Genomic DNA, 26,854 nt, shown 5'->3' on the forward strand with positions numbered 1-26,854 from the left:
TAGCCACTGAACCAACCTGATATAGTAATTAGCACATTGAGTCCTTCCAGAACATCCATTTGCTGGAACCGTCTCCTTGTAATCAGCGTATAAACTCTTCCTTGCCCACTTCTGTCCAGCAGCCACAATCCATTCTCTGTTCCCACCAATAAATTTACCCCTGTCAATACATGAAAAAAATACCGCATAAGTCTCCTAATGATTCAGAGGTCACTGAGTGTTCACTGTTTTGAGAACCAATCTTTATTTAATCTCACTTAATGGAACCTGATAATTTCTCTGTCGCTCTGTGGATGACTTCCCAGAGGAAAAAAGATCTCACCATTAGAATTTTTACTGAGCAGAACACCTGTATACCTATGGAACTTGAAGGATGAGTAGTTGTGCTGAAGTCATTGTTGATTTAAACAAAAAGGAAAATATTCTGTGAACCTCAACTTCTCAGGTGACCTCAGAAAGTAACTGTGACCAGTGCAAAAGTCATTACAGCAGCGACACAGGAGACCAATCTAAGTGTTACAAGGGTCCCTATCAACTACAAAAAAACAACAAAAAAACCCCAAACAACAACCAAAAAATCCCCCCAAACTCTTTTTTTTCCAAATACAACATTCAAATAATGGGGGAACCAAACCTGTGGGAAGAAACACTGTGTTACAAGGAGTTGCAGGGTTTGTTTGAAAATAGTCTCTGGTTTGGAAAATACCTTCAAATGCCAAATTAAGGAGTGAATCCATCTGAAATCCAACTGCTGCTAAGGAAGAGAACCACTGGGTTGCTGACATCAGAGAATGTCAGAAATTGTGTTTGGCTGGAATGACATCTGTTTTTCTAATCAGCAGATTCTAAAGACACAACATAAGGTATCCTGCTGTAACAAGCACCCTCCTCCACTGGCAATGCTCTCACAAGTACCTGGTGCTCTTCAGCCTCAATGCACATTTAATTACACACCTTACCACACAGCTCTGTTCTTAATTTAAAATTTTGGATTCCTACAAACCCACATTACACAAAATCTGTGAAGCTATAAACTGGAAATCTACATTTGCTTTGGATAAGATTCCATCTACTTCATTCACTTGCCATTCCATGCTCAAAAAGTGAGGAGTAAAAGGCTGGGTGAGTCCCCTAGAATACATCTGTTCTTCTGAAGCAGAAAGATAGTTACAACCACTCAAGAGTTTGGGTAATGTACAACTGGGACAAGGTCTGCCGCTGTTGAGAGCAACCTGACTGCTGTATCTTGGTTTCACACCATGTGAAGCTGACCCTGTAAAAACCATGTAAGTTTAAACAATGGGTTCAGTGATATTCAGAATAAGCAGTGACAGCAGGAACTAAGCAAGACAAGCTTTTGGAAAGACCTGACCTCCTCTGGGTCTTTGGAATACCTAACACATGACAGCAAAAGGCTTGGTGTTTGGATTATTTCCCCTGGGTCAGGGCTCTGTGATCAGCTGTACCCGTGTGCAGCTGAGTCTCATGAACCACAAAAGCTGCTGAAACATTTGCAACTTTTGGCTCTCCCAACAGCATGGTTTCAACTTGGTGCTTGATCAAAACATTTTCTCATTCTGCTGCACGAAGTCCTTTGCAGCTGCATTTCATGTGTTTGTCGTCTTGTCCCCGGAAGGCAGGGCCATGTAAGTGACACAGGTATCAGCTCAGGGATCCACTCCAGCACTCTCTGCCAGGAGAATGGCAATACAGCTGTGAAATCTGCCAAGCAGACACTGTCAGCCACTCCTGCTGTGCCTTCCCTCCACACACCTGCCCAAGGACTCCCAGCTTACCCCACAGAGCAGCACACAGGACCTCGGAGTTGAATTTCTTCTTGTATTTGCGGATTTCTGGGCTGTCACTTTGTGGGCGGATATTGGTTGGATTGACATTAACAACGGAGCCCTTCCTTGCATTTTCCCTCCTGACAGACTCAGGTTTGGCACTAGATGCTGGAATGAAGGACACACAGTTGTGGAAAATGTGTTTGGTTACAGTTCATATCTGAACCACCTTGTTCATGGTAGAATGAAATAAAACCCCAGAGGGGTGAGAAAACACCCTGAGAGCTTTGTATAGCAAAAAAAAAAAAAAAAGAAATCTGGAAAATTCCTCAGGCATTGCTGAGAAAGCATGGTGGTAACACAGCAGCAGAGCACAGCAAACCACGTCTGGAAGAACGGCAGAAGCAGTACAATGAAAATTCACAGTAATGTGAAGTTCCAGTTTCAGGAGACTACTCAGTTTTCATTTCCAAATAATAAGCCCTCTCCACACCTGCCAAAAAAAAAAAAAAAAAAGAAAAAACCCAGGAGGAACATTTTAACACAAAGGCAAAGCATACTCACGAGAACTACAGGAAGGTCCTACTGGACTGGTGGGAGGGGTGATGGGCAGAAGTCTCGGATCTATAAATGATGTGAAGGATGTTGTAGAGGATGTGCTGCTCTTGGCAGGTGGGCTTTCAGCACATGGGCTCTGCAGTGAGAAACAAGTGCTGCCTCAACTTGGGGCACACACCCTGTGGTGCTCTGACAGAGCTGTTACCTGCCTCAAGTGACCCCTCTTCCCACAGGCCCATGCTCACAGCAGTGTCAGAGCCCTCTGGGGCTGCCCTGTGCTCTCTCACATGAAGCTTGGTGGGAGAAAGCCAGGGACAATGAGCAGAGGCACACCAGAATGCTGCCATGGCAAGGAGCAGAAGGTGTGAGACCTGTAGCTTGTGCAAAAGGGGAGAAAAACAAAGCAAGGAAAGAAAGAGAGCAGAGAAGGAGATGGGGGAAAATAACTGGAACAATGAAATCTGTTAGGCAGCTCAAGATTTCTTATCTTCCTCCCAGAAAAAAACTTTTAAAGGAAAGAAGGGATGTAGTTAAAAAACTTATTGTAAAAAGAGACAGGATAAAAAGGCCGGAGCTCAATCCAGGCAATCTGTAATTTATCTCTTACCTTAGTCAGAGGTTTGTTCTGAGGTTCCTGGCAAGTCAGTGGCACTTGTGGCGGGTTCACAGAGGAGTCTGTAATTTGGCTTTGCTGGAGGAGATCTGGCAGGAGATAGTTCTGGTTGTTTATGCTCCAAAGGCCTTCTTGAGTGTTTGGAATTTGTTTCCCTAAAATTTGATCCTGCATGAGAACATACAGATAAACACCACATTTAGTTTATTTCCAATGCACTCTGCAACTCCAGTTAATTAGGATGATAAATAATGAGCACATGGAGAGGAGTGGTCTCCCTGATGCATCATTTAAAGACAAACCCTATGGCAAGATTAAAACCAAAAATTAAATACCGAAGTGCGTGGCAAACATCAGAGATGACAAATCTGGGGTTTACTCCTGAAGTACTCCACAAATATTCTTCATCTGCGTTACCTCAAGCACAAAAAAGAAGGAACTTCAGCCTCAGAGATATGAGGTCAAATGATTTGCTAATGAGTTTCAGACATGACCTTGGCATACTGCAGACAGAAGAAGGCACTTCTTGATTCTGGATCTGCATTTAGTTTGAAGGCCTTCATCATTAATTTCATTGCTACTTTCCATTTACTGAATTAGGAAACCTTACTCCAGAAAGAGGACATTTAGTACGACCCAACATCAGCATTTCCAGTATAGTGACATCTGGTTCTGCATACCTCCTTACAGCATTCCATGGAAATACTTGTGAACTTTGTGAGGTACCACACAAACTCTTTCCCTGACAGAACTATCTATGGAGTCAGAGGTAGGTTTCTGGGATTATATTTTATGTTTTAATTTAGATGTAAAAACTGAAACCAAAATATGCAAGTCAGTATTTGAGACTGGGGAACCAAGCCAGTATGGGGCTTTTTAGTTCAGTTTTCAGCCACATTCAACGGAACGAAACCAAACCAAATCCCCATTTGAATCACTCGGGCAGTTTGGTACACCCTAACCACTTCAAAGCTGCCCAGGCTGATGGGACAAGCAAAGCAATGCTGGAGATGATGGGGAGACTCATGGTGGCTGTAGCTGGTGGGTGAAAAAGGGTTCAGAGGAAGGGATGGGAGTCTCCATGAGAAGGGGGGAAAAGACTAGAAGGCAGCAGAGAAATTTATGGGATGTCAGCCATCTGCCTGTTCTCCCTGTTCTCCCTTCCAGACTCTTTCCTCCAAACCCACCAAAACACAAAACCTCAATTCTTTATCATCCTCCCTCATCCTCAGGGTGGGCCTCAAAGACCCCAACATTCTCCCTTCCCTCAAGCAGCCTGGATATCAGGGGAAAGGGGAAACACGGGGCTGGTTTTGCCACAAGAGAAATACTGGTTTATGCCCCATTCTTTCTCCAAAGCAGAGTCTTTTTTCCTCGAGGATGGTGGGACAAAGGCCAAGTGGAACTCCCTCCCCAGGCAGGAAGGTCACCACTCTGGTCTGAAGTTTAGAGACACCAGAGGTAAAGAAAACTCATTTTTCTTTCTACCCTGCCACAGCTCTGGAGAAAACACCAGTTTCACAGTGATTTATTTTTCCTATCTGTGAAGCAAGAATATGCTGTAAAATCTGAAAAGGGCCCTGACACCAAGTACAAGTCTTATTACTGTAATTTTTTTTCTTGTTTTCAACCACAAAGAACATTGTTCTGCTTTGTCTCTCTTCATCTTTTCTGCACTGATATTTATCACAGGGGAAAATCCACATGACTGAAAGCCTGTACTAGAAACTACAGCTGGAAGGAACCACAACATGACATATGAGAAGACAAGAATTTTTGCTAAGCCAGTAGGGAGAGATAAAGTGGTTTTCCCCTGTTCTGGTAATATTTTAAGCAGTAGGAGGTAGTTCACTTTAAACTGGAATAAAAAGAAGTCAAGATTTTTTAAAGTAGCAACAATGCACACCAACAATAATAACAGTGCTTTTTGTCCAGCACCTTCACAAAATACCTTGACATCAGAAACTACTATAGGTCAATAAGAAGGACAAATGAAGAACTGCAATTCTGTACCTAAATGTAAGCATTTCTACCGGAAGCACAAAACCTGAAACTACACATTTTTTTTTCAAGGTTTATAGCCATAATTTGCAATGACTGAGCAGGACTTCAGAGTGAGAATGCTCCCAAGAAGTAATGGATATGGAGTTTATCATGCACATTAATGACCTGACTCCCCCTCACTGTACCCACCCCCTTACAAATGGCCAAATTACCTTCTGTTCTGCCACGGTGCTTTGGGGTTTCAGTTCAATTCCATCTGGTACCCTCGTCCTTGAGAAATCTGCAATTCTGCCGCTTAGCAGTTGCCTGGTAACAAACTCCAATTAATGAACAGAACTTCAGGGGGGAAAATAGAAAAAAAAAAAAAAGGAAAAAACTACACATAACCATGTTCAAAAGTGAACATAATTAACATTCAATAGTTACACTCAAAGGTTCTTGTACAAAAGCAAGCTGATTAGTCTGTGGATCTGCCTGAATGGGCTTGTGCCTGAGGACCACTCACACACAGCAGGAAGCTCTCCCACCTTGACAGAGAGCATCCCTTCATCTCCCTGCACTGCATCCATCATCTTTCAGACACTGCATAGCTCAGGCAAGTCCCTCAAGCTGTCATTTGGGAAGTGCCTACTTCAAAACTTCTGTCTCCTGTCACACGCTCCCCTGTGGGGTGTAATTATGAGCCACCCTGCTCTCCAGAGAGAGCAGCAGCTGCTCTGCCATGTGCTGCTGTCAGGGACCTCTCTGCCAGTGCCTACTGGGACAGGCTACATTGGAATTTCATCCTGTGAATCAGTCCCTGAAACATGGTCCTCCTCACTTTAAAAGGAAACACAGAACAATTGCCCAGTGCACAGAGAGACAGAAGAAAGCAAGAGCTGCTGGACTGGCTGGGGCCAAGAGTCCCCCCAGCCCAGCATCCCACCCTCAACAGTGATCAAAAGCTGATAGCAAAAGCAAGAGTGAAAACAAGGCAAGTGTCTGTTGTGAATTCCCAGTACATCACTGCCTCCTGCACTGCCTGAGGTATCTTTGAATTTTAAACTTTTTTACCCAAGTGGAACCGCTTCAAACATGTCTTGGCCCCATTTCTGCACACTTCCACCTCAAATGATTTATTTATCCCATTTATTTATTTATACTCATATCTTTTTTACTGCAATCCATTTAAGCCTATTACATTTTTGCCTCCTTTCCAGTAATTATAAAACTGACTGGATTCAGCCAGTGTGAAGGGCTCTACAGTACTATGTGCCAACTGGTAGCAGACTGAAATGTATTTTTTTTCTTTTAAATGATGCCCCTGCGATAACAAATAAGGTTTGGCGAGAGACCTACTGATTTAAGATGGGTGTGCAGGAGTAGAAGTTTTTGTGGCATTTTCTGTTGTTTATTTTTTGGTTTTGGATTGTCTCCCCATTCTGTGTGAGTGGGTAAATATTTACATACTAAACTTAGAAGGAATGACAAGATGTGGATTAGGATCAATGGTGAATGCCAGGACGTGCTCTTATTAGGGAAGCAAACAGCAGCTGATCTTAAATAATGTCAACCTCCAACTTAGGAGAGGGAGCAAGTAATTCCTAGCCAAGCACACACCTGCATCCACCTTGTCCAAATGCTGGTAGGAAACAGCTATCAAAGAGCAAAGAGAGGAAACTGAACTATACAAATGAGTCCCAGGATACTCAGTGTTTTAGGAGCATACTGCAGGCACTGGAGGAGGAAGCACTCTCCATAAAGAAGGAGAAATTAACATCAATGGAATAGATGTGCTAAACAAGGAGGTAAGACACTGGATCCTATATAATGATACTCTCTCCTTAAAAACAGAAAACTGGAGTGTGTGAGGAAGAATTCTGGCTCATCTCACTGTACAGAAAAACAAGACCAGAAGTTGCTTTACAGGTGAAACACAGCATCCCTTAGACCAGCATCCTCAGAAAGGAGCCTTCTCAGGGTGGTTACCAGGATCCATCCAAGAACATAGGAAACTCCTCTTGCCCAAATATCCTGTTTGCTATTTACTTGGCAGCAATCAGGATATACTTCCTGAAGCATCTTTTAATATAAATGATGTTCAGCCAAGGTGAAGGGACTTTGCTAACATCAAGATTGCACCTATGATTTTACAGGGGCTCTTGCAATGGCTGAGTGCACAGAAAGGTAAACGTGACAAGGAGCATCCTAACTGCACCTCTCCAGAGGATGGGTGGATCTCAGACACAGAGAAGATGCAAATAACAAATGCAGAGTTCCAAAGGCAGTGATAGCACTCCTTCAAATCATACAGCATGCAAGGATCACAGCAATCTGACACTTACACAGCAAAGTCATTGCTACAGGGCAAATCCATATTTTTATGTAGAGTCTTTCTGAGGTCTAGGATGAATTCTATGACCTAGAGTGAATAAAACTTTTTACAGATCAGAATAAAGTTGTTTGGAAGAAGATCAGTAGGAAAACAAAGGCATTGCAGTAAAAGTCAGCTCTTTCAGGTGCACTGAATAAGCTTGTTATAATAAGATTATAATAGATTATAACTGAATAAGATTGTTAACATTCTTTCTCCTCATCTCAGCCTTGAAAATGAACTTCAGAAATGCAAATGAGCAGCATATGCAGGCACAAAAATTCTACCTCTTCAGAGCAGCACAGGGGAAAGGACTGGTACCAGCCCAACACAATAACTTGCCAACAATGCTCCAAATCTGGGCATCTCTGCCTGACACCTGACAAAACTGCATGTATAATTCTGTCAGAAGAGCAAGAGCCCCATCCCAGACAGCTCTGTGGCCCTGGGATGCACTTCAAAATAAATCCTAGAATTTGAATGAACTAAAGTCTCTTTGCAAGAAAATCAGAAGTTTCATTCACCAATACTATAAAAATGTTTCTGTTTGCTGTTCCTAACAGCAGGGGTGGCCAAGCGACCCCCTGACTCCCTTCTCTTGGAATAGCAACCTATTCTTGTCCCACAATTTCTCAGCAGAATACACATTTTACATGACTGGTAGAACACCACAAGATGTCAGTCACAAAACCAGCAAGATAAACTGGAAAGCTACAGAGACACAGCTCAGGTGGGATCAGCAGTGGGACAAGACACAGCATCAGCTGGAAACCACACCACGTGCAGAATGTCAGAATTAAAAATACAACACATTTACAAAAGCATCTCTGCTTTTTATAAACAGCCCTGGTGAAGAAATCAACTTTTCAGTAGCAATTATTTATCCCAGAGTGAACAGACTATGTGAAATCAAGGGTCATGTTTGCCTTGTTTTCTCTACTGTAACCTGTATTTGTCATGAAGGCATACAGTTTTTACAGTTTTGTTTCCCTCTCCTCTTTTCTTTCAAAAATTCCATGTAAGTGTAGATCAATATGAAGTATTCCCTATAAAAGCACTACCCAGTATATCCAGTTAAAACAAGACATTTCCTCATTGTCCCAGGGCAGCAAAGCGTATTACTACCCTGTGCACATCTGATGGAGCAAACATTTACCCCCAGGAGTTCATTAAAATGCAATTAAATTGCTTAATTACAACTGACAGAAATGAGTGATAGTAACTTCAAAGGAGGGGGAGTATTTAGGCATGCCAGCTTTTTCTAGATATTTAGAAGTGTGTAACAAGAATAATATTATTATTATTATTATTAATAACAATAATAATCAAGCCAACCTTGTGTGGTTTGATTCATCTTCATCACTGCTGCTGCTGCTGCTGCCTTCATCACTTGAGGAGGAATAATCTGCTGCCTTTAACAAGGAGTTGGCACTGTCCTTCACCTTGGCAAAGGAGCCTGGACTCTGAGCAAAGAAAATTCAGCTGAAGAACCCATTGTTAAAAAGCACCTGCTGTACTTTACTGTCCCAGCATATACAGTTATGGTCACTTCCACCCCAAAAAAGCTTTACAAGGAAGCTGAACTGGTTCTGTTGGTCCATCACAGGGTACCTCACACAGGAAAGTGACTTGAGCCAAAACTGTACACTCTGCTGAGGACCTGAGCTGGACACAAGTCAGACCTGGACTGAGAGCAGTGAGCTTGAGCCAGCCTCACACACCCCTCAGGCTGACTCATGAATGACAGCAAACTCACACACCAAAACAGAGCCGTCTGCACAGACAGACCCCTCAGTGAAAACATGGACAAATCAAAAATATCAGTGGATTTAAAAAAACCTACTGCAATCTGGCCTGGATGAGAGACTTTTTCAGGTTTCTGATGCAATTGCACGTGGTTCTGGGACAAAACATTCTCTGCCTTGGCCAGTCCTGGATTCCCTGGGGATAAAAAAACCCCAAAAGTTTATTTTTTTAAGTGTACATACAGCACGTGAGAGAGCAAGACAAGCACACATAGCTAGGACCCAAAGCACAGAGAGGTCTCTGCAAACAAACTTCTCTTTTCTCTTTGTTGCAAAGGAAAATCTCATTGCTTGTTTCCCAGTGGTTCTAGATGCTGCAATATTACATACATAAATTGATACTGATGCACTTGAATGCAGCAAGAGTAAGACAAGCAAACGAAACCCTTGGCAACACATTCCCACTGCACATCAGCCAGAGCTCCATGGAAAGAGATCAAGGGAAAAGGTGAGGGCATCCTAATCTCTTCCTCTGATCCTCTTCTTGAGGAGAGACAGCTTGTCACCTCATCAGCTGCTGGTCATACTCCAGCACCAGAGGGCCCCACAGATATTTCCTGTGACTGCACACAGGGGGCTCAGCAAGAAAGCTCAGGAGCCTGCGCCCCTCTACACACCTCTGGGAGAGAGATGCTGCCAAGATTTGGCTTTCATAAAACTGTTATACAGAAACAGTCTGAAGTGATTATCTAAACCCAATCGGGTGAGGGCAAACAGCTGCACTAAACTGCAAACCTGCCTGTGAAATGTGGGCACCCACTGCCTGCAAACACTGGGAAAAGCAAAAGAAGCCTTGAAGGGATGCTCTGCACACAAGCCCTGACACAAGGGAAAGGAGGGAAAGTCCCCCCATCCTACCCTGGGACACACTGGCCAGCTCAACACTTGCCTTTTTCAGCAGTTTCTCCCATGACTACCCTACTGTCACCAACAGGACTCCTTGTGAGTTAAGGGGGAGAATTCAAGCTCACACAAATTAGGATTCAGATTCAGTAATTTAGTTTTGTCACAATGGTTTCATGTCTTCATCCATTTTGCAAAGCTTTCAAAACTCACAATTCCTTACTGGTCAATAAGCAACTAAGCAACTCAGCAGAACTATTAGCTTTAAAGTATTTATAGCCCTTTCCTCCAATTCATTATCCCTGTGGGTTTGGGAAAGCAACAAACTCCATCTGAAATGCCATATGCCAGAACTAGCTGTAATTTAATGACACTTAAGAACTCAAGGAGACAGTTTAAACCACAAGGGAGGTTTTCTATTCTTTCCATTTCTGGTGAGATTTTTGTTTCCCCATGCCAAAATAGCACAGGAGTTACACATCACATGGACTCTGCAAAGCTGAGCTGGGGTGTTGCATGTTGTTCAACTCTGTTATTCAAACACAAAATGACATAAGAGCAAAAAGAAACAAAACTCAAGCAATTTAAAGCGTGCTTTGGATTTCTCTTGAAGAAAAGCTTCCTATTCTGTGTAGCTAGTAAAAGCAAAACTGGCTTGATTGTGTAAGTGTAGTAAATAAGCAATTTGTTCTCGTTTATCAAGGGCTTTTAAATGAACAATGTAAACCTCAATATAAAAATAAATGACCTCATAAGATCACTGGGGTGGTTTCAGAACATTTTTTGCATCCACCCTGCTTCAACTTGGATTCCCCACATCCCCAGTCTTTGGTGGCCAACCTGGATGCAAGGCCTTGTGAGACACCAGAGCTCTGTGAGGGGCTACAAAAGAACTGCCCTGCAGCTGACCCACAGCAAACACCCATAGGAGTAGCAAGAGAGGAAAAAAGCTGTCCACTTCTCCATGTCCCCATCTGCCAGAACCTCAGGAACCAGAATCTGTACTGCAAAGCACTCCACAACCACGAGCAGGCTGCTGCATTCCTACACCACTGCCAATGACAGCAAAGGAGATTATTAAGCTGTACTTTGCCTACATCAGATGGTTTTATCTTCCTTTTAACTTCTTTAGCCCCTTTTTTTTCAATTCCACTATCTTGCTGCACATAAAAGAATACTGGAGAAATATTTCAAAATATGCTGCAGAGAGAGATTTATGCTTCCTTTTGCCAGTACATTATTAGAGTGCAGAAATATTAGTGTACCTCAACTGCTCAACTGTATCCGTCTTATCAGTGGGCAGTGCAAAGAGCAGAATTTGCCAATGAGTGAATACCAGTATTGAATTACATCTGTATTTCTGGAATGTTGGCTCTGCTGAGTTTCAATTGTGTCACTAACTGCAACAGAAATTATTTTTTTCCAATTCTTAATTGAGGCAATTCAAATTTTCCATTTGAAAATATATCCACAGTCACTCTTCTAACTCAAAAGAGGAAGTACTTATATTTTAGGAACATGGGACCATAAAATCCAGATGGCTTTCAAAAGCCTCTCACCAGAGAATATCATTAAAAGGACCTATCCCATTTGCAGTGCAGAACTTGACACCCTGCAGGAGACCATTTCATGTGACAGGAGTTTAGTACATTCTGACTGATGAATCTTTGACTTAGGAATCACCTGAGGTTGACCAGCTGCTCTGATGAGGTCCCATCTCCCAGTGCTTGGTGCCAGGAGTGCTGCTGCTACTGCTCAGCTTCAGAGCATGTCCCCCAGGGGATGACTGATGAGTGTTACTGAACAGAAAGACAAAAAGCAGATGAGACTCTCGTGTGCTGAACAGAGACTGGAACAGAGCTCCTGCTGTTACAGTACGAGGTCATACTCTGGATAAAGAAAAGTTTATCTTCATTGCTGCTCCAAGCAGGGCCACCCAGGAGTGAGAGGAGATGATGGAGGGGACAGTTTCCTCTGGGCAGTCATTCTGGGACACTACAGAGATTCCCAAGTCATTACAAAATATCCTTCTGTATTACATCTCCCTTGGACTCTTCAGAGTCAAGTATCAGTCCTGATTCCAAAATCTCATGGCTTTACAACTCTAGAGAACTGCTCCACTACCTTCCTAGAAGATACATCAGCAGTCACTTATCAATGGAGAAAGAAATGCACTGGACAGTAAAATAAACTGCCAAGCCAGTGGCTCAACCAGAAACCCAGTCCTAGAAGTCACTCATTTGTAACACTGACAATTACTTATACATTTCTTTTCTGCTTTGCCTCCTGTAATTCCCAAGTGGGGAGCATTTAGGGCTTGATGTCACTTGAAAGTTATTTCAGATGATGTTTCTGACTCTGACTCATCAGAAATGCTGCACATCACTTTGTTCTTTCAGCTAGATCTACTTCACTTTCCAGTCTCTCCAACCCATTCTGTTCCCTGATTAGACATCCAGTGGGGGCTGCCCTTTACTGCTGAGCTCTAGACATCCTTGGTCTTTTCTCCTGGGATATGAAAAAAGTACACCAGCCTTAAGGGCAGACTGCCAAAATTGTCACAATACATTTACAAGCTGCCTGTTCAAGCTACTATCAGGCAAAACAAGCAGCACAAGCTGTAATTGAAAGTGCCTGTACAAGGAGTTGAGGTCAGACCCCCCTTGCCAAAGCATCCAGACACCTGACTGTCCTTTGAAACCAATGCCAGTGGCACTGAGGTGGAGCATCTGCCAGATACTTCAGTTTTCCTATTGACAATAAAGCAGCATTAAAAAATTACTTTAAGCATAAAACACAGTATAAGCACAGTCTATTTGTATAAAGTATACAGTGTAAGTTTAGTTTTACTATAAGCATGAAATACTTTAAAGCTTACCTTGAAAGGCATCTCTGATGGCCAGGCTGATCCCTGCTGTAAAATTTTGAGGTTGTCCTTTCTGGAACCTTAAAGATTTAATCAAACATTTCAAGGTTGCTATTGATATTTTAGATTCAGTCAATAAACCTAATGCTTATCCTGTATCAGTGAAAAAAATAAGACAAACCAACAGAAATGAACAACAGTTCAGTGGGACCTGTGGGGAGGTATTCCATGATATCAGCACTGGAAGCTGCAAGTCAGCAGCAGGTGCTTCCAGTTTGCTCCCAGCCAGTGCAATCTATCAGGGTACAGAGAAAAAGAGGTTTTCACCTTTCCTCAGAGTCAGTATCATTCCTGGTCAACAGTTAAAGCAGACAGTGACAGGCACCTGCAGTCACTGAATGCCCCCAGCTGGTGGATTACCTTATGTTGTTACCACAGGCTGGGGAATGAGACACACACCCCCCAGTGCAAAGTAATGAAATAAATACACACATGGGCATATGAATTCCTGATCAAATAGTCTTGGACTTGTTCTTAGAAATTCTGTTAGAAAGAGAAATACACCATCACCTCAACTACACTAACAAGCTTTTCCACAACAAGCCAGACCTTTTCACCAAACAGGCTGCTACAAATACCTGGTCTAACAAAAGAGGTGTGTCTGCAATCACAGATCCTGCAGATATTATATGTGTGCAGATATTATACACTCTGTTGATTTGGCAATGTTTTTGGTAGCAGGAGAGGGCTACAGAAGTGGAGCCCTTTGTTAATTTTTTCCCTCTCTGCTCAGCTTGGAGCAAAAGAAGGTGAGTGAGCAGCTTTCATGGGTGCCTGGCTTTTGGCCAGTGTCAAACTACGACATACACATACACATAAACCCACACCACCAAGCTCCCTGTAAATTTGCATCTCTCTTTCTAGATTAGTGTGACCCAGTTCATACACAAGCAACGAGATTTTCAGTTTCATGAAGTGCAGAGGGTGGATACTACACAGTGCAGTGCAATCAACCCCCAAGGGAGACAAACACCCCAAGTTTTACCCACCTTTGGGGGCTGCTCTTTGCTGTGGCTCGTGCACCAGAACACATCATCCTGCCCAGGGCTGAGTGGAGCTGTCACCATGTCTGACAGGGAGCTGCTGTGGTACACGTCCTTACTAGCCCGGAAATTCTCACACTTGAAACAAACAAAACACATGGTGAATTGCATTTCCCTGCCTACCTAACAGGTTGCAGTCTCAACAGAGATCAGTGGTTCTGCCTTGGAGATTAAATATTTACTAAGTGTAGCAGGAATATTGTGTTTGGATAGAGCCCTACTCACCTTGTTCACTGTGCAGTGAGCTATTCATTTCCAGCATGTTAGCATGTTAGGCACAAATATCCCAAGGTGAAGGGTACAACAAAAAGAAATAGTAAAAAATCTATTCTCTGTGTATATATCTATATATACATCTATAGATATACATACGCCCCTTTCTTAAACCTATGGAGGAGCAAATAGGTCACTGGTAATGCACAAGGAACTAACTACCTGGATGATGCAAAAAACTGTGGAGTCACTACATTTCATTCAAACCTAGACACTGCAGAATTTCCATAGTCTAATCACTGTGGGAACCCACCTCCCCTTACTTAGATGTTGACTTCCAAGCTATTCTTTGCATGGCCACCACCAACCCACAGTCAGTGGAGGCAAACTGCCAGCTGCAAACAATTCTAAGTGCTCCAGTTATTACAAGGTTCTCCTCCGAAACAAATTTTTCAATTACTTGAAAAAAAAAAAAAAGAAAGAAAGATCAAACTTGAGAATGCAGAAAAAAAGAATGAAATTATGCTCAGATTACACCCTCATGGGTGGTCAAGTCCAGGTGATCCCAATGCAGCCACCTGTATTTAAAACATCTCTACAGGCGTCCAATAAGAGCACTAGGATAGCAAAAACCCCAGTCACAGCATGGGAAGGGGAAGGAATCAAGTTACTTCCTTACAAAGTCTTCACTTTAAGGGAACAAGAAGTAAGCAGTGCAAAACTAAGCTATAATATTCAGCATTTGGTTCTCTGATTCTTTCCGTATGTAAAAGAAGAAATCTACACTCTGATGATATGCTACCCCAGTGTCTGCCAAAGAGGAAGGAACTCAGAGCTAAATGTGTCAGCTGAGAGTGCTGCCTCCCTGAAATGAGAAATCCTCTTGGACACAAGACCAAGACAGAGCACACAGAAACTCTGTCTGAGCTGGGCCTGTCTGCAGGGCAGATTCTGCTCTGCTGGAATCAGTTTGATATTACAGAAATAGAAGAAGTATTAGAGAAATGCCTGAAGCTGTACCACTCTGATCTCCCATGCAATGCTAGGCCAGGGCTCTCTGGAAGGTGCCTCTTCCTCAAACACATGGCAAGATCAGCACCTCCAATACTTGGAGGCCTAAGAATGAAGTTGGCAATTTTTTTCTGAGTCAGAGTTCAAACTCCTGTGTCCCAACTGAGTTACTGCGCCTTAGACTAGAGGCACTTGCAGTACACTTTCCCAAAGATTTACTCAGATGAGTACTTTATTGATTTATCAGGTAAGTCCATAAAATTCTCCAGTTTCTCCATCCTAAAAAGTAAACCAGAGTAACTAGAACTTCACACAGCTTTCAAGACGATAATAAGATTATGAACTCTCTACAACTGTACAAGACTGAATTTCATGGGAACAGTGTTCAACATCAATTAAATAGTGACAGGAATAATTCCAAAACTAGATAAAAGATGTCAAAGATGCCTTATTGCAACCTCCCAGACCTGTATGGCAAAGTCAACTGCCAAAACCAGTCCTGAGAAGTTCACTTAGTTATTCAGGGGATTTTTCTGCCTTTTTGGGACAATACATTCTGTTGATTCTCTTTACAGAAAACAGCTTTTTCAGCAGTTGTAGCATAATCTATGTCCTTTCAAAATACCTTTTTGTCCAACAAGATTGTCTCTAATAACAGTTTTTAGTTAACCAGAATTATTTGAGCAGCAAAGTGCTCACCTGAAGAGATCCATTGTAGGTATAGAAACAGGTTTTGCAGCAGGTGTATTATTATCAGAATATAGGAGGATTTTCTTTTCCTCGCCACTTTTTCAACAAGACACATATATTTCATTTTAAATTCCAGCCTTTGAGTCCTGCTGATTACCAGAAAGCTATTTGTGTTTAAAAGCATGGATAAGCTTTGCTGAGTCATGATATAAGTGACTGAGTGAATCCAAACTCTGCCCAGTACACCAGCTCTATGCAAAGCCAGGAGCAGACACCTGCTTCCACAAGCAAGCCAAAACCATCTCAGATAACCCCTAAAATCAGTGTTTGATATTCTCCTTAGGTTTGTATAGGGAAAATAATTCCCTCCACCTAACAATGATTCTAAACTATTGAGATTTGAACCTTAAATTGTTTTCCTTGTAAGTAATATCTAAAGAACAGCAGCTCTCCTCAAGCACAGAAAGCATTGGTAGAGAAAGTGTTGCCTACTGTGTGTCCTCAAACCATAAAGGGACATGTAGCTGAGCTAAGGGAAAGAACACTGATTCACAAAATGATAACATAAGGTGATACAGCACAAAAGACTCATTACTAGAGTTAGTTTAAAACCATTTAGAAGCAAGAAGTTTTAAAAAGAGGCTGTGCTGCTTTTTGGAGGATGCCCAAGTTACTAATTTGAACTGAATCTACACAGAGGAGATAGATTAAGTGCAAGTGTTGTTAGGAAACAGCATAAGGAAAAGGAATTTCTTAAACTTCTGAGCAGGTACTCTGGGATACTAGGGCACTCCATGGCTTTACACACAGCTACCTCTTGTAATATTGTTAGACTTCTTGTTCTGATTCAGTCACATCACCCCACACAACAGCGAATATCTACCTAGCAAATCCTATAGGAAAACCCCAAGAGTTCATTAAAAATGGAGCTAATTTCAGACGTGAGCTAAATTTTTTCCACTAGTCAGGCAGCAGGAGATGCTGGGCAGAAGATCAGACTCAGTGACTTTGTTCAAGAAGCCTCTGTGAAATTCTGCAAGCAGTCCAAAACAGCTCATCCAGCACCACAACCAGAGAGCCAGATCTGCCATGTACTGCAGCAAACACAAACCTGGTACAAAGCAGGTGGAATTGGTACACTCTGGATCTCACATTTCCCTCAGCAGACAGACAGGATGTAAGACATGGAGAAACCATGCTCCTTTTACCTCAGGAGCTGTGTTAAGTTTTTCAGTGAAACAATTCTGAGAGAGATTTGGGCATTGAGGATGTGCCACAAGATCTCACAGAATATGACTGCTGAAAGTAAGAAGTAATTTTTTGTCTGAGCAGAGCAGTGCTGGCAGATGATCCCCCTCTGACAAACCTGGCTAGAAGTTCTTCTGTGCAGCATCTGTGATGAATTCAGCTTGCATTTTAACTCCACAGTTCACTTTCATTTTAAATCAACTAGGCACCCACATACTGAATTTCACAAGTATGTTTCTGTGTCTTTTAATCTCCAGGTGACTACCTGACCCATCACTCGTATTGCCTGAACACCTCATGCAGTTAATGCAGGCAGTGTGTCCAAACATGCTGCCATTAGCAGCAACAGCTGCTCCCAACCAGCAAAGGGAAAAATAACCCTTCAGGGGATTTATAAATTACCCACTGAAGTTCATGTGGACTCCATGTGAACACAGCAGGCTGCAGCACAGATTGGCTTCTCCCTGTCCACATGCACTGTCAGCTGGAGCTCTGCCTTGTGAGGGGGTACCAGGGCACCTCCCAGCAGAGACTGAAATCACACAGCAACCACTGTGCATCACTTGCTGCTATTATCCTTAAGTAACACCATCACTCTAAACAGCACATATTTTTTGTAGTGTAGTCTCCATCAAGAAATGTGAAAGAAGTTGGTAAATACTTCATTCCTCACCATTCCCCTCAGCAGCTCGGAGAGGTGCTACAGAACAGGAAAGCACTGACAGGGTGCAGAGGAATGATCACTTGTCCCAGGTGAAGCAGCCTCTCATCCCAGGAGTGGTACCTAAGCAGGGCAAGACTATCCTCTGTACAGCCACTGTACTCCTGCAGAATCCCAAATGCCCAGCCATACATATGGATGCTCCCACTGCCATCACAGGGCTGAAATATTTGCCTCAGGGAAGCTGCCAGCCTCTGCCCAAGGCTAAGCTACAAATGTCCTTCTTGTAGACCTTGCAATAGCTCTCCAGTGATTTGGTGCTGCAAGCCAGGCCATCAACTCAGCCCACTTACATACTTGTGACTTGAAACAACAAAAAGGTCCTGGAAAAAAAGGATGTGAGAACATAAACATAAATATTTTTCCAGGTAAAAGCTATCAGGTGAAATGAGGCCCTTCTGCTCACAACATCTGTTTCTGGTGATTTTTCCATCACCACCAAACAGCAAAGCAACCTGAAGAGGAAAGGCCCAGGGAGGCTTTGACTCAGAGACACTAAGAGCCAGCTATTATCCACCTCCCAGACTCTCAGACTCTGAGACTCGCTCCAGGGCACAAGCCAAATCAGGATAGGGGAGAGCTGCTTCCCCAGATCCTCCTGCTGGGGAATTTCAGCTACTCTGGTATCTGCTGGGAAAGCAGCACAGTGAGCTGAAGGCAATCCAGCAGAGTCCTGGAATGCACAGAGGTTAACTTTTCCAGCCAGGTGATAGGCAGCCCTGCCAGGGGGGATGCAATACTGGTCCTGAGGGTCACCAAACACTAATTGGGGAGCTAATCAGTGAATTCAGGGCTGGAGGCAGCTGGGGCTGCAGTAATCACACACTGATGGAGTTCATAGTCCTGAGGGATATGGCTCAGGCAGAGGGTAAAGTCAGAACCCTGAATTTTAGGAAAGCAAGGAAAGAAATTCTTATGATGAGAGTGGTGCAACACCAGAGAAGGTTGCTCAGAGAGGCTGCACATGCCCCATTTCTGGAAACATTCACAACCAGGCTGGACAGGGCTCTGAGCAACCTGATCTGGGTGAAAATGTCCCTGCTCATGACAGGGAGATTTGGCTAAGTGACTCTTAGAGGTCCCTTCTGACCCAAACCATCCTATGACTCTGTGACCTTTCCTGCAGGATGTTCACCTGAAGCTCATGCCAAGCAAAATCCACAATGAGTTTAAGAAACATTTAGGATAATGCAAGCTGATCTCATAGTAATAACCCACAATTGCGGGTATGCTCAAAGAAGCACAGAGGCCCACATTGCTGCTTGGTGAGGCAGCGTGACACTCTGAAAGCAGCTGAGCTGCCACCAGTCACCCATCCTCCTCTGCAGCCTGTCCTGCCCAGAACCAGCCCTGCCCTCCTCCGCAGGCTGTGCAGTACCTGCACTAGCAGGGCTCTCTGTGGGGCAGGGGTGCAGGGGCTGGAGCTGCTCCCGGATCCCATCCTGGCCTGCGCGGTGGCCTCGTGTCCCAGCGCCGCTGGCCACAGGGAGGGCTGCACGCTGTCACTCTTCTTGGCTCGGTCCTCGGCCTGGGAAGGACAAAAGCAGCAGCACATTGCACAGAGAGCCCCAGGTCTGTGGGCTGGGTGCTGTCCCACGGCAGCACAGAGCACACCACCTCTGATGGACCTCCCCACCAAGGAGAACAGCCCTGGCACAGCACAAACCACCATTTCCTCTCCATTTGCAGCCCTTCCTTCTCCATCAAGTCTCCAACTGCAGCAAGGAGAAGGGCCTGGGTTTCCATCTGCTGTATTCTAGGCCACTCCTTTGGCTGCAGGCTGGGATTTTAGCTGGGAGGAATCATCTGTCTATACTTACTTATCTTTGACAACATGCAGCCTGTTTTGCTGTGCATTAATTACCCCCTTCCACAGCATTGACATTACTGCAGTTGCTTTCCACCTTAAAACATTTTCAACACTCTGTCTTTTGGTATGTTACTTGTGAGAAAAACTAAAGAACATGATCTAGAAGGAATAAATTTCCTGAGGGCATTGCTCATTACAAAAGTCTTTATCCTGTGGTTTTGACCCCGCTATGCTTTTCAATTCTGTTCAACATGACTAATTCCCATTCTCTAATGTAAATCTTTAGCATATCCTCTGATTCAACAGCCTGGAAACAACTCTACACAGTAAACTAGAGATTAATGCCATAAAAATGCCCTGTTATCTGTGTCAGGGTGGGCATTCTTAACAGTATCTCTCACTATGTCTGGGTGTTTATGCCTGTATCAGAAAGGTAAGCATATTCTTAGCACAGCCTAGAAACTGCTGAGGACACAGAAAATTATTCCACTTTGTCTCACTGTGGAAAAAAAGAAGACCAAAACCTAAAAAAACCCACCCCTTACTAAAACACGTAACCACAGCCAAACACCATGAAATTCTAGCTCCAGTGAACACACTCTTGAGGCCACATTTTCATTACCTGCAACTCGCAATAATGAAAGGCAAATTTTACCATAAGCAAGGAAGAAAATGTAAAAGCCAGAGAAGATAGTTCACCCCCCAGCTCTGTGCCCAAGGGGAGCTGGCATGAAAGGCTTTATGGTCCAGATGCAAACTCATGCAGGTGACACTTTGGGCTTCCAGAATTGATGCCAACCCCATCCAGGCACTGAGCTAGCTTGGAGTCTGCCTCCCAGCTCCTTCACTCTGGTGCTGGTGGGACCAGACTCAGAACAGAGTGAGCTCACATCTGGGCACAGATGTGCAGGGGAAAATTGTCCTGACCTGCTGGGGACAGGATAAACACAATGGCAAATGCAAGGAACTCCCAAGAGAGGTATCTGCATCCCCAAACATTAAACTTGAGGCTTTGGAGGGCTTTAGGATTTTTTGTGTGTTTTTAATGTCTCAATGAAACAATAATTCCTGAGCCCTTGTGTGTATAGATGATTGGTTCTAGAAATGGGAGCCCTAAGAAGTACAAACATGCTCATTCTTGAGTAGGCTACCACTGTCCCCATGCAGGTCCCTCTCAACAGGAGCAAAATCACTGACTTATCCCTGTTAAAAACAGTTACAACTCTAAAATATTTTTAGATCATTCCAAATAGTTATAACTGCTGACAAAGAAGCCTCAACCAAAGAAGGCAACCCAGTACCATCAATTATCAATTTAGTGGAAGGATCTGTGACTTCCAAGAAGTTCTGAGATTAAGTAAATAATATTGTACAATATCCTTAAAACTCAAACCTATTATTTTAGCCATAATGACAAAAGTCTCATGCTGTGAACCTAAAAAGCAACTAATCTGCAACTAATTACACTAAATTAAAAGTTAACAGTGACTGCACACTAAATTCTGTAACACACTTCATTTTGGTATCAAGGAGTCATTTACAAAACACATGCCAAAACAAGAGATGAGTATCTAAGACAGTATTTTTTCGGTTTTTTGTCTTCTAACTACAGTAAAATTAATCATCAGAGTTGCATTTTCACCCACTAAAGGCCTAGAAAAGGCAAAGCTTTTCTGTTAACTTTGATGTTGTGTATTTAGAAAAAGCAGCTTACTTCTCTGTGCACACTCAATTTGCTCCTCAGCTGGAATGAGACCCAGCCCTCCATCATCAAACAAATACTGATTTCAAGAGCAGTTAATTCAAATTTCAGTAACGATTTGCTTAATCAGTCAGTACAATAAAGCATTTAGAACCAGGGCATTTGTGGTTTTGACAGTTAGGTTGTACTTCAAACAGAATTACTCTCGTTTTCACAAACTGCTCCTTTAACGAGGAGCTTAGTATCTGTTGTTTTCCTAACTTCATGCTGCTGCTTGGCTGTTTGCAGACTCTATTCAGTTACTGAAATTCATCATTTCACCAATGCTAGCAGTCACATTTTAACTATTTATCAATACAGGACATTTCAGCTCAGGGAATAGCTGCAGAACACACACAGAAGATGATGACAAAGATGACAGCAGCAAGGTGTTAAGAAGCTGCCCTACATTTCTCCTATTTACATGAGCTCTCCTCATGCCTCTCTTTGGGCATTTTGGGAAGATACTTTGCCATCACTGCAGAGAACATCAGATCCACTCCTCTACTGAGGAGGCACCTGTGAGCTGCTGAGATTTTGACCCAGACTATAGTGACACAACAAATCACACACCAGCTGTAGAACTGGGTTAACCAGTTGGGATTATAAAAAAAAGCATGCTAGAAATGAGGAGATAACACGGAACTGGACCCAGAGCTTTTCATTACATGGTGACAGTGACCAGAATGAGCTGGTGGGGAGAAATGCTGTCATAGTTAGCAGAGGAGGAAAATGGATTACAGTACAGGCTGACTATATGTGGCTAACCCTGATCCATCAAACCTTATCCTGGGACATAAAAACCAAGACAAGGCATCACAGCCTGCTTGCTGGGGCACAGAGATCTGTGCTCAGGAGGCAGGGTGCTGTTCTGTGCCTGGGTCAATTCTGTGAACCCTAACATCAGGCAAAGACCTCTATTAAACCTCAGGTGGTATTACCTTATTTCATACCTCTGTGAAAGACAAGGGAATGACACCTATTGACCAGAACCTCATTTCTCCACTCACCAATCAAACTCTTCTCTCAACTCAAACAGAAGTGACAGAACAATTCTTCCTTTCCTTATCCTCTGAATATTAAAGGAAACTGAAAACTGTAGCATAAGTGTGTAGAAAGAGAGGTCAAGCTCCAGATGTAGGTTTAAAAATCTCTGCTCTCCGCTTCATTCCTACAGCATCATAAACTACAAAGCACCAAAATGCTGCCCTGGCCAAGACAGTACCTCTTTGCTTGTGCTGCTTGATGGAGGGTGCACTCCTGCATTTGAACTCTGGGAAGGCTCCTTCTTCTGCTTGTGGTCATGCTGGAGAGACAGCAGCTGTGTCTGATCCTTGGGGAGGGTTCTGTGCATCTTCCTGTTGTGCTGCACATCCTCCATCTTCTGAAAGCAGAGAGTGATGAACTTCAGAGACAATGATGCCTTGGAGGACAACCAAGTTGCCTGCTGGAAATAGTGGCTTTTCAAAGAACAAAGTGACCACAATTCCAGCAGGGCTGACAGAAGAGTCAGAACCCCGAGCAACAGGAAGAATAAAGTGGCACCAAACACTGCTTGGCTTTTTAGACAGCAGGTCAGAAAATAGTATTTGTTCTTTTTACTTTTACTAGAACTAGAGGTCTTTAATCAAACACTGCATGCTTCTGTTTGATTACAAATCAATTTGCAGCTGAAACAGAAAATATTGTGGTCAAGGTGACAGACTTGATAATGACAGTTCAGCATTAATATTAACCTCTGCTCCATTGTTTTTTGTGAAAAAGAAATGGTCCTGGTTACTACATGAATGCAAAATGGGGACTGGAGATTTAAGCATAGGTTTAGCTGATGCTGGAAGCTTTCCAGGTAAAGGAATTTCAATCAGACCAGTTCAGCAGAGAGAAACAGCAGGGACAAAAGTGGGAGAGGCAGTGTCTCTGCTGTAGATATGGAGGGTGACTCAGTAACATCTAAGTTAACTCAAAGGAAGGCTGGAAGTTAACAAAAGGAAGTTAACTCAAAGGAAGGCTGAATCTGAGAACAAGAGGCAGTAAATGCATTAGTGAAGTCCCTCCTTGGTCCATGACTCAGAGGATGGGAACACCCTCAGGAGAACTGAGAGAGACATCAGATACAGAACAGGGAGCTGCAAACTGCTGCCAGCAAGCACCCTCTTCATACCTGCTTCTTTTCTAACTTCCTCTGTCCATCTACTATGAAGTATTCATCTTCCACAGCCCTTTTGTCTTCTTTACCCCTTTCCTCTTTCCTCTGACTGACTTTCACCTCTGGCCACCTCTGCTCACACTCCTGCTGCCTTCGTAGCTCCTGCTCTCGCCTCTGGTGCTGGAAGAAAGCCAGGGAATAACATTGCTTATGTTACTTTACTTTAGTGACCACCAATTACTCATGCCAGGGCTCATAAATCACAAGGCAAATTTCCTGCTCTGCAGTCACCAAAGGGGGGCCACCTGACACACCACAGAGCAAAAGTTGGCAGGGACAAGCTGCCACCACCGTGACTGCCAAACCTGAAGTGAAACCTCTGCCCTTTTGGCAGCCCAGGGCAGACCTGTTATTTATGAGGCACGTGAGATCTCCCTGAACAGACTAATGTAATGACAAATGTCTTCCCAACAATTCAAGAAAGAAGGGGTTTTTTTCCCACAGTGTTCCCATTTTGCTGGAGCAGCACTGTGCTGCACAGATGTCAGCTCTGAAGTGTTCACACAATGCTTGAGTTTTGTCAGATACTCAAGAGAAGAGACGTTGGTGATTTTTGTGTTGTGCCACTGCAAAAGAGACATTGAGGGGTTGGAGTGTGTCCACAGAAGGGCAACTGAGCTGTGGAGGAGTCTGGAGCTCAGGTTTGATGAGGAGCAGCTGAGGGAGCTGAGGGTGTTCAGCCTGGAGGAAAGGAGGCTCAGGGGGGACCTTATTGCTCTGCACAACTCCCTGACAGGAGGTTGTAGCCAGGTGGGGGTCAGGCTCTTCTCCCAGGTAACAAACAAGTGGTGCCATGGCAGGTTTAGATTGGATATTAGGAAAAATTTGTTCACTGAAAGGCTGGTCAAGCACTGGAACAGACTACCCAGGGAAGAGATGGAACCACCTCTCCTGCAAGTGTTAAAGAAAGTATGTGGACATGGCACTTAGCACCAACATATAGTGGTGGACATTCAGCTGGGTTAATGGTTGGACTGGATCCTAGAGTTCTTTTCCAGCCTTAATGGTTCTGTGATTTTATGATTTAGCTCTGCCTTTAAGACAGAAAAGGCAACTGAAAAGGCAATTAGCTGTCTTTTAATATCTTAAATAAAAGCAGGGCCAAGACTCTGGATCAGACCAACAGACTACAAACTGGGAAATACATAAGAGGAAGAAATGGGGATCTCTCATCCCATCTGCCAGGGCTACCACCACCAAACCCACCCAAGCAAAATACCCTTCCCCTTCTGCTCACAGAGCTCAGGGCAGGTTATCAGCAGGAAAGGACAGAGCCCATCTAAAACCTGTGTTCTGTGTTCAAAAGTGACACAGGTCTCCCAAGGTGCCAGACTACGATCCAGGCTGAGCTGACAATTTAACACAGCCCTCTTGCCCTGCCAAGCCTACTCCCTACAGGCACGTTTTTCATTTGTGATGAGACATGAAATAACAGCACAAGCCAGCCCCCTACATCCTCCAGCCTCCTCCTCTGCTCCTTCTGCTGCTCGATGCGCTTCTGCCGCTCTGCCAGCAGCTGCTTCTTGTACTTCTCCTGGTCCTTGAGCTGCTGCTGCTGCCGGTGAGGGTCGGAACGGTTCTTGTTCTCCTGCTGCAGCCTCAGAAACTCACGGCGGAGAGTTGACTCCCCCGGGAGATTAACTATGGAGCTGAAACAAAGAGGAGGTTTCTACATGACAAAACATAGCACTAAAGAGAGAATATATGTGCTTTGAGAATTTTTGTTGCACTGTGTTAGCAAATCATGATGTATCTCCAGCAGTTGACTCTACAGCCGCACTTGGTGTGCTACAAACCAGCCTGGAGCTGATTATTGGGTCCTTCATTTGAGAGTTCCCCCACTGCTGCAAGGAAACTAAAGCAGCTTATTATAGACATTTTATACTCAGCAGTTATGTTTGACAGCTACAAAACAGTTAAAGCTACCAAAGGGGACCCAAGAGATCAGGGATTCAGAGCAAGTTAAGAAAGCTGTTCTGGCTGAGGAGAGCTGCCTTCAATGAGAACAGCTTGGGCAGTCAAATTTTCTATTTCAGTAATAAAATTAACCTTGGTTCTCCTTCATCTTCATTCAGCTCATCATCTTCCTCCTCACTTCCACTGTAGTCATAGTCCGTTTCTTCTAAAAAAGAGAATAAACAAACACCAGAGGAGGATGCTGTTATTTAAGATTTGATCTTGATTTTTATTTCTGAGCATTCAGCCTGAACGACAGGCTAAGGAGGAATTGGAATTTAAAAGTCACATGTTGTAGAGGGAGGCTGAGGGAAGGCAAAATATCCATGTACATAATTCAAAATCTAGTTCAGATAATGATTCAGGGCAGCCCCTTTACACACACCCACCTTTTCCCATGACTGACTGTATTGGTTTTGCAAAACTAACCTACTTCCATAATCTGAAACAAATTAGGCTAAACCCACAGAGAAAGCCAACCCCCACAGCACCACCAGCAGAGGGGCTTTCAAAAAGACATTTAGACAGGACATAACAGCTTGCACTGCCCTGCTCTGCTGTCATGGCTATGCTGAGGCCACCAGCAAATCCAGGTTTCCTTTTGTATCAAAGGGAATATTAATTAAGCAAACAAGGAAACAAAAACTAATACTAGTTTTAGCACAATGTTTTAAAAGCTGGCCCACAGTTTTAAAGTCCTCTTCAAGACTCACATGAAGGCAGTTTTTACAGGATAATTTCAAACTGGTCCTGCCCTGCATTGTTGGCTGTATTACATGCTAAATTGTCACTTCATTTTTTTTGAAGTTACTATTTTGAAGCGTGTAGTCTGGCAATTCTACACTATTCTCCTTTTCAGAGGAGTTTTGATTAAAAATAGTATTTTCAGGTCAAAATATAACTATTTATGAAGAAATTACATCTTTGCACTCCTCCACCCCTCCCAAGGGCATTTGTGAGAAATTCCAGCTCACTATCTTTCCATTTCTGTGTGCTTTGAGATTAATAGCTGAAAGAGGTGGCAGAATTTGCACCTACTACTGGAGTCAGTAAATCTACTTTGCAACAGCAATTTCATTTTAGATGCAAATATTCCTGTTGTCAAATCAGAGCATTTATAAGACGCCTTCCAACACCATAGTGCTTTCCCAGTTTGCTCTCACAGTCCCTGATCCTCACAGCATTTCTGGCAGTATAAAACATGCTGAAGGGCAAAGGGGAGAGAGGGCAGGGTTGTTGGTCAACAGGCCACGTGTCTCTGTCCCCTTTGCACAGCCCTTAGTCTGCCATGCACAGGCATTTTCACAAGTATCACCCCAATTCCTG

General features: G+C 43.5%; 1 protein-coding gene across 3 annotated transcripts in view; it reads right to left on the bottom strand.

Moving 5' to 3' along the window:
• Positions 1 to 26,854, bottom strand: part of NRK (Nik related kinase) — an 89,455-nt gene that overhangs the window by 16,074 nt on the left and 46,527 nt on the right. Inside the window, exons 11-25 of one of the 3 annotated variants that reach the window (XM_041485145.1) lie at positions 25,622 to 25,694; positions 25,026 to 25,221; positions 23,528 to 23,692; positions 22,592 to 22,747; positions 19,194 to 19,343; positions 13,879 to 14,010; positions 12,842 to 12,909; positions 11,647 to 11,762; positions 9,159 to 9,256; positions 8,651 to 8,778; positions 5,175 to 5,268; positions 2,953 to 3,126; positions 2,352 to 2,481; positions 1,797 to 1,955; positions 17 to 160 (exon numbers count right to left, since the gene is read on the bottom strand). In XM_041485145.1, the coding sequence (XP_041341079.1) occupies positions 17 to 160; positions 1,797 to 1,955; positions 2,352 to 2,481; positions 2,953 to 3,126; positions 5,175 to 5,268; positions 8,651 to 8,778; positions 9,159 to 9,256; positions 11,647 to 11,762; positions 12,842 to 12,909; positions 13,879 to 14,010; positions 19,194 to 19,343; positions 22,592 to 22,747; positions 23,528 to 23,692; positions 25,026 to 25,221; positions 25,622 to 25,694 (1,983 nt within the window). Of the gene's footprint in view, positions 1 to 16; positions 161 to 1,796; positions 1,956 to 2,351; positions 2,482 to 2,952; positions 3,127 to 5,174; positions 5,269 to 8,650; positions 8,779 to 9,158; positions 9,257 to 11,646; positions 11,763 to 12,841; positions 12,910 to 13,878; positions 14,011 to 19,193; positions 19,344 to 22,591; positions 22,751 to 23,527; positions 23,693 to 25,025; positions 25,222 to 25,621; positions 25,695 to 26,854 lie in introns of all 3 variants that reach the window. The other 2 variants (XM_041485144.1, XM_041485146.1) reach the window with 2 other exon arrangements.

Source organism: Pyrgilauda ruficollis, unplaced genomic scaffold (genome assembly GCF_017590135.1).
Source record: "Pyrgilauda ruficollis isolate IOZ18807 unplaced genomic scaffold, ASM1759013v1 scaffold7, whole genome shotgun sequence".
In the NCBI taxonomy this organism is placed as follows: domain Eukaryota; kingdom Metazoa; phylum Chordata; class Aves; order Passeriformes; family Passeridae; genus Pyrgilauda; species Pyrgilauda ruficollis.